Source organism: Biomphalaria glabrata, chromosome 1 (assembly GCF_947242115.1).
Source record: "Biomphalaria glabrata chromosome 1, xgBioGlab47.1, whole genome shotgun sequence".
Taxonomy (NCBI): Eukaryota; Metazoa; Mollusca; class Gastropoda; family Planorbidae; genus Biomphalaria; species Biomphalaria glabrata.
The window spans coordinates 47,412,088-47,420,359 of NC_074711.1; the positions used below are offsets into that span (position 1 = coordinate 47,412,088).

General features: G+C 36.6%; 1 protein-coding gene across 2 annotated transcripts in view; it reads right to left on the minus strand.

The window, feature by feature from the left end:
- LOC106050396 (ATP-dependent RNA helicase DDX42) overlaps positions 1 to 6,157 on the minus strand; it is an 89,415-nt gene extending 83,258 nt beyond the window's left edge. Inside the window, exons 1-3 of one of the 2 annotated variants that reach the window (XM_013205354.2) lie at positions 5,811 to 6,157; positions 4,625 to 4,796; positions 4,027 to 4,147 (exon numbers count right to left, since the gene is read on the minus strand). In XM_013205354.2, the coding sequence (XP_013060808.2) occupies positions 4,027 to 4,147; positions 4,625 to 4,779 (276 nt within the window). In that variant the 5' untranslated portion in view covers positions 4,780 to 4,796; positions 5,811 to 6,157. Of the gene's footprint in view, positions 1 to 4,026; positions 4,148 to 4,624; positions 4,797 to 5,800 lie in introns of both variants that reach the window. The other variant, XM_013205353.2, reaches the window with a different exon arrangement.
- Positions 6,158 to 8,272: the final 2,115 nt, after the last annotated feature.

Consider the following 8,272-nt stretch of genomic DNA (forward strand, 5'->3'; position numbering starts at 1 on the left):
AAAAAAAACTAGATCTTTGGAAGCTCTAAACAACAGACTTTTTTTCCTTAGACTTGAATATGCACACAATTGTTCATCAATAAATTGTATGATTTACATGTATGAGTAAGTTAGTGAAATTAAACCATAACATTAATATTGATGAATAAAAGAGTAAAAGCTGAACATTTTCACAATTGAAGCCAATGCCTGCCAGAAAAAGATCCAAAAAAGGAGTACATGTCTTCTTTTTGACAGAAGATTTGGTAACAGGATGGCTGCCTGGTCGTGCGGTTTGCACGCTGGACTGTCGTTCAGATTTATCGATGGTCCCGGGTTCAAACCCTGCCAGCTCCCATCCCCCGTCGTCCTGCGGGAGGTTTGGACTAGGAAGTAATTATCTTCAGCTCTGAAGGAACATCCGAAACATGTAAAACATTTTACAAACATTTTTTTAACTCTCTTCATCTCAAACTCTATTTGAGTGAGGGCTTGAGTGGTTCAAATCCTCTCTGCAAATGTCCTGGATAGCATACCTGTTGTTGAGTGCCAGTAGTGCATGTATGTCACCATACGGGTTAAGAACTTGTGGTTTCCCAGACCTGTTAAGATGGAGATCAGCAAGTCTGGGTCAAACATGGTTTCCTCTTCCTCCCCACAGTTGGGGCACTTCCTCCCCACAGTGGGGGCAATGTGAATCAAGTTTGGCCTGAGATGTCAGAAATATGACAGTGGTCTGTCCTGCACTGTGCTATAATAGCTTGCACAGGCCTAGGCAACCTTCACCATGGGGAGGTACGGTTAGGGCACTTATGTACTTCCAGAATCCATGGACTTTTAGAACTTGTCATAGCACTCAAACCAATTTTATATTCCTATTTTTTTGGATTGTTGCCAGAGCATGATGGAAACTCACAGCCTGCTTGGAAGCTGGTGTTAGCCTTCCCTGACAAGCCAAAGTGTCTGCAATGGTGTGATACCCATTGCATTATTACCAGGGTGACATTGCATTGTTTTTTCCTGTTTATATTGTGTGAAGCCATGATGACAGTGAGTATCAATATGGGATGGGTGGGGGCATGGTCCAGGGCTTTGCAAAGCCTGAAGTACAGGTTTCAAGTCAGTGACAAAAACTATCTATATTGCCCTCACTTATCCCTCACTGAGTGAATTACTTTTAAAGCTTCACAAATTACCATGGCCTCCATATTTATTTCTAAAATATTCATGTTTTTGCCATATGTAAAAATGACAAAGTCATCAACATACAGAGAACACTCTATGCCTGGGGTTAGAGCCTTTATAATTATGTTTATTTTTGTACTGAACAGAGTTACTAAAAGAATGCTGCCCTGGGGTATGCCATCTCCTGGTCTTAAGTGCCCATTCAAACCGAATTTACATTCTTTTAGGAATTCCCTCACAAAGCAGGGAAGATGTCCCCTTAGCCCCATAAGCTCCAGGTCCTATACAATGTCATGTTTACATGTATTGAAAAATACAGCTACTAGATGCTCATGTCTAATAATTTCTCTAAAGGAACCAGACCAGCCTATTATTTATCATCCTTTCCAAGGTTTTGCAGATGCAGCATGTTAAATGCTATTGGGCAATAATTATCTGGGACATACCCATCTCTTCCCGGTTTAGGTATTGGTATAACTGTGGCTTTACTCCAGCCGTTTAGAAAAGCAACTAATTCCCATACACATTATTGATTTTTAGCAGGTTTGTCAATATGAAGGTTCTGGAAGATGTCTGAGGAACTGATAGTGGATTTCATCTTCTCCTAAAGCTGTGTGATGTGATTTGTACAGCGAGTACCTCAATTCTTCAAGTGAGAACGGCTTGTTATAGTCTTCATAGTTCTCTGATCTGAAATCAATGGGATGTCTTTCCTCCCTGATTTTAACTTTTTAAAATTCTGGCATGAAGTGTGTAGTGGATGATTTGTCTGCTATTGAGGATGCAAGACACTCAGCTATATCTATGGGGGATGTAACAATTTGTCCTTGGTTTTTCAAATGCCCTATTGATTAGATTCTTTCCCTTTGATAACTTCCCTGTAGATCATTGCTTACTGACCATTTAAAGTCATCCAGAAGTCCAGAAACAATTACGGTGAGGTCAATGCAGGTGAGAGATCCAGTTCTTGGATGCAAGTAGGTCGGTGATACATCATTAAATATGCATAAATCATGTTGGAGGAAGATATCCTCCAGCATACGACCTCTTGTGTCAGTATTCATGGATCCCCACATAGTGTTATGGGCATTGAAGTCTCATTTAGAGGGAGCTGTTCTATTAGGTTCTCAATGTCTGTTGGATTCAATGGAGTGCCTGGGGGTAGATACAAGCTGCTGCAAGTGATAACCTTATGTGAAGTTATCCTAACTGCTACGGCTTGTAGTGTGGTTTGGAGATATACTGTGATGGGTAGTGAAGCCAGACTGAGGTATGGAGCAGGCAGACACAGTGATAGAAAATTAGTAGGGCACTTTTGAGCTCCAAATGTGCTAAGCAAAGAGGAGCACAATTAAACATCATGTATCAGGACCTGCAATCTTAAGTTACACCAAGAGCCAGTCAGTTAAGGGAAGAGTCTGAAAAGCCACCTTAGAATGACTGTCCCAAGTATGAACAGAGAATAGACCATCTTGAAGGTGTTTATTTCTAACCTCCATTCTTGAATGTATGGGCAGAGCGTATAGATGTCTTCTTGGAAGTAGTTACACTTATTCTGGATTTCCAAAGGACAACAACATCAGCATATGGTTTTGGCATTTCAGCTGGGTCCTTAGATCATTTATAAAGGCCATGAAAAGAGCCCATGACAGGATGGAACCCTGAGGAAGGCAGTACTCAAGGGCAATTTTTCATGAGAACTCTACAAACACCCTGGTTCTGATTGTACACTCTTGTAGGAAGTCCAGTAATATATCTGTCCCTGCACACCCATGGCTCTTATCTTATGAAGCAAACTGAGCCATAATAGTTTATCATATGCATGTTTTAAATCAACGAAGACTGCGTTATGTGCTTTTGGTCCTTTGGACTCCATCTCCCAAGCTCTGTACAAAAATGTTGACTTGATCTATTGTGGACATTCCAGCCCTTAAACTAGCCTACTCCAGAGCTATGAGAAGGGTACCCTCAAGTACAAGGAAGCGCAGTGGCTGAGAAGTAAAGCACTTGGTTTCCGAACCATATGGCCATTTCTTTATGCATTCACTTTTACTTAAGCTCTTTTTTTAGTTGTAAATAATATCATTTGTTTTAATGTGAGTTGGTTTGGTCAATTCTTTGATTTTTCATGCATTACTTAGATCCCCCAGCACTGTTCGGCGCATTGGGCATCACTGGCAGTGTCTGAAGCCTCTTCCCACCTGGTGTCCACCACTCTGAGGTCCTCCGTGAAAGTGTATCGCCAAGTTATACCAGGATGTTTCTGTTTGCGTTTTCCTCGTATTGACCTCCATGTCATTGCAGCTATTGGTATGGGTAATTCATTTTCGGCATAGAATTTCCTTGTTTTTTTTTTTCATACATTAGTATAATTATACACATAGAGGCTATAAATGGTGGCCTTGGCAGTAGGACCAGCATACCACTAGCCAAACATGCCATCACAACTCATATAATGGGAAGTGTGGTCGAGAGGCTAAGTACTCTTGAACTTGGCTTGGCTACTTATGAAGGAGGCTCGAGGTTTGACACCCGACTCAAGCAGAGTTGTGTTTACTAAGCGCCTAAAGGCAGCACAGAAAACCTACTCCCAGATACCCCCTCCCCACTGGTCCACAAATGAGATTGGGCCATAGCGCTCTGAGCATGCTATAAGCATGAAAGTAGCACTATATAAAAGATATAATAATAATAGCTGATCTTAAGACGTAGCTAGAGGTTATATGGGAACCTGTAACTGAAATAGGAGACATGGGGACTTGTTATTGATGATACATCCCATAAGGCTTGTTTTATGCTAAGAGATCACATAAAGAACATAACAAATTATAAAATGGACCATTTCATATACAATAGACTTACTTCAATTCCTGCCATAAAAGCATCTAAAGGATCGTCACTATCATCACTAGCAACACCAGGACTGTCAGGACCTTTTTGATAAGAATCATTTTCCTCGCCCTCCTCATCATCATTAAAATATCTAAAGCAATAAAAAGGAATCAATGATTTAATCATTTAATTTTGCAAAGCTATGTGTAGAAAATAAAACTAATCTTTTTTTGAAATATGAGTACAATTAGAAAATTACTTGTTGCTATGGATGAGATGCCTTAGTTACAGGGTAACATATACCTTTGTACATGTTTTAAGTTATATATGAGTGGTTGAAAATAGACTTTTTTTATAGAAAGTCTTCAACATTTTTGGACATCATAGAATATACTTATTCTCTATTATTATATTAAGTGTTACAGAATTAAATATACTACAGCTTTCTCTGGTTTACCTCCCAAACATTAGGTTTGAAGATAATAAGAACACTTCAAATGATAACTATACCAGTACTATTAAGGCATAAACAGAAGATTGGACAAGCCAAAAACATATACACTTAATAAGAAACAAATATTTTTAAACTGTTAATAGGTTTATTATTTTATACAGAAAAAAAACTTACTCTTCCTCAGTCATAGCTCGTCTTTTTCCAACATGACCAGAACCATAGTTTAATGTTTTGCCGGGAACAAATGTCTTACTGTTACTTGCTCCTTGCATGGCAGCAAAGCCAGAAGCAGGTGTAAACTGATCTTTTCCAAATCCAGAAAATGACATCTTTGTAGTAATTGTACCTACAATTCAACATGGACAAATCAGAAACCAGATTACAAAGAGAGATTGTGTATAGGCTCAAGTCCACCCATGTACCAGTATTAGCTGCTTGGTAAGTTATGCATGTAAAAACGCAGCTCATCAATTATAATCGTCGCAAATACAGGAGCATAAGTGAGTAGTCAAAACGAGATCATTTTTTAATGTTTATCACAAAGAATCAAGATTTCTTATTTCTGAATGCACGCAAGTCTGAAATTGTTCTTAGAGCATGGTTCATAGTTGTACTTGAGAGGTATTACAACTGTGCAAATATGAAAGGGAAAAATGGAATGGTCTACAAAAATCAAAAGGGAACTTTTGGAACAGAGTCCAGCGCAGTCTTGATGGATTTTTTTTATAGAAAAAAAAGGTGGGGCGGGATTTTTAATTTCCCTGCATGGGGTACTCTTAGCGACTATTTCAAAAGTACAACATAAATAAAAACAATAAACGTAATCATAAGCCCTCCCTACTGCCCTTCCGCCTTATGGCCCCCAGACCCCCACCTACATTGGACATTTTTGCCCCATTGATAACAACCGGTCTAGACTCTTATAGATCTAAATACTAATAATATGAATTTCTAAATCTAGACTAGATCTATATCTAAGCTTAAAATTTACTAGATATTATTATACTAAGAACACATTACTCTGATTAAGTGATTAGTTTAGGTCTAGATTCTAGATATGTAGTGATAAGAAATATGAATAATATTAATAATAATAATATGATAAATAATTAATTATAATGTCAATATCAATGACAATAATGTCACAATAATGATATTATTATTATTATTAAATATATAAATATTGGTACACCTAAGAATTTAATTTTAATGTTTAGTTACACTATACTGTATAGACACTTAGACGACTTAGTCTTAGTGACTTACTACTTTTAGTACTTAGATCTATCATCTAGTAGTTAGTAACTAACACTACTAACAGTAAATCATAGTAAATGACTTCTGACTTACTTAAACTTACTAGATCTAGTACTAGATAAGTAGTAGATTGTCTAGATCTACTTAGTTACTAACTTAGAAGTACAAAGTTAGTAACACTTAGACTTACTCTGACTTAGATCTAGACTTAGGACTTAGTCATAGTCTTCTTAGTGAATCTTAAATCTTATTTTATCAATCAGAATCTACTAATCTTTCTAGACTCTTGTCAACTCGTCTCTAGACGTGAGTCTAGTCTAGATTTCCTAGATTGGATCGATATCTAGATCTACTAGCACTAGACTAAATCTAGTCTATAGATCTAGAATCTAGACTCTAGATATAATATTATATCTAGATTTATATCTGGTAATAATAGTCTCGATCTACACAATAGATTCTTTTGTGAAAAAAAATAACTATAATGAAATGTACTTATGCTCACTGAACTATAAAACTGATGAAACATGCGGCTCTTAGGATGTGAAGCTGCGGCTCTTTAGTTCCATACGCAAATATTATTTATTTTATCAAAACATTTTTTTAAATAGTTCTGAATCTGTTGTCAATCCGTCAGAAGCTCTCCAATGACGCCATCGTCGGATGTTTCTATGTAGCTTTCAAGTCGCTTTCGACGCTAGATGAATTGGCGACTTCACCACGTGCTTTGGCAATGAGTTAGAAGCAATTATCTTCTCAAAGTTAGAAGCAATCTACAAGTAATGCTATTCTGGCAGGCTTTGCGCTACCACTCGAAATTGCACAAAAAGGCAAACCTTTTACAGATGGTGAGTATGTTAAATACTGCTTCCTACGTGCATCTGAATAACTGTTTCGTGATTTCAAAAACAAACCAGAAATCTTGATTTTAAAAAATCAAAGATTTGCCACTATCTATGAAAACACTGCAAGGTAGAATATTTAAATGTCTTCAAAAGTAACATATTTACAGTTGTAAGATATTCAACTTTCCTATCACTTGCTAATCTTGCTACATAAAGAAACACGGCACAAGTTGCCTATTTTGTTAGGTATATGTCTTCCCAAGGTCCAAAAGAACTTCGAGGATTGCAACCTCTCTCGGGACAAACTTGAGGGAAAGATATAGTGCATGCCGTGAAAAAATACCTTGAAAACAATAAGATCGATTTAAATAAAATCGTTTCAACAGCAATTGAATGAGCCAGAAATATGACAAGAAAAATAAAAGGGCAACAACGATTTTTCGAAGCAAAATAAACCCAAGAAATCCTTACGTTTTACTGAATAATACACCCAAGAAGCTCTTTGTGCCCAAAACGATTCGGACCGAAATAGTTGCGGTAATGAATTTGGTAATCAAGATTGTTAACAGCATCTTGTCAAAAGCACTCTACAATCGCCAGTTTAAAGAATTGTTAAACAAAATGGAGACTCAGTATTCCGACCTACTTCTTCCCAATAAAGTGCAATGGCCATCCAAAGGTAAGGTGTTGAAACGTTTTGCTTTGTGCTTGAATGAAATAAATACATTCCTAAGTGATAAAGGCATTAATCTCCCTGTTTTAGAGCACGACTAATATTTGCAAACATTTCATTTTATGATTGATATAACAGAGAAATTAAATGAGCTGAATCTAAAACTGTAAGGAAAGAGAAACCCATCCTATGTTTTGGTAGAATAGTTGGTTTGTTTTGAAGAAAAATTGATTCTTTTTGCAGAATGTATTCAGAGCGGTAAGTCACTTCATTTTGAATGTCCAAAGCAGTATCGCGATAAAATCAGAGCAACTTTTGACACGAATTACTTCAGCACATTTAGAAAACCAATGATGAATTTCTTGATAGATTTGAACAGTTCTAAACCAACAAAACATTTCTAGCATTCCTAGTATATCCTCTTAACATAAATAGTAAAGAAATCAATATTTACAAATTTGGAATTGATACTGCAATTGGTCGATCTAGAAAGTAAAGCTTTATGGGGTGGAAAATTTACAGAGTTGAAAAGCAAGTTGAAAGAGTTGGAATACCAGAAATGTACGTAACGCAACAAAAAATGGACAGTTTTAAAAGAAATGGCGCGAGTTGATTCGGCGCATGGAATAATCTTCCAGATTGCTACCAAGAGGGAAGACGCTGGCATTTGGAGTGCTGACTATCTTCAGATCGACATATTTGTACGAGAAAGCGTGTGTTTTTTTCATGAATGTAATTAAAAGCAACGTAAGAAGCCAACTAACAATTGAAAATTTAGAGTCGTGTATGAAACTAAAAACAACAACTTTTGAGCCAAATGTATCCAAACTTTCTAAAACCACTCAAAGCCAACGCCCCCATTGAATTTGATAGCTCAATTGTTTGTTATTGAAGTTTAAGTTAGTGTTGTAAGCAAATGTTGAACTGTTTTAGTTCTTACCGAAATAAGAAATAATTATGCAATAATGCTATATATATATTATCTAATTTGTTGTGAAAAAACACTACTTATATATAATAAACTTTTTTTTTTTTCATTAAAAAATG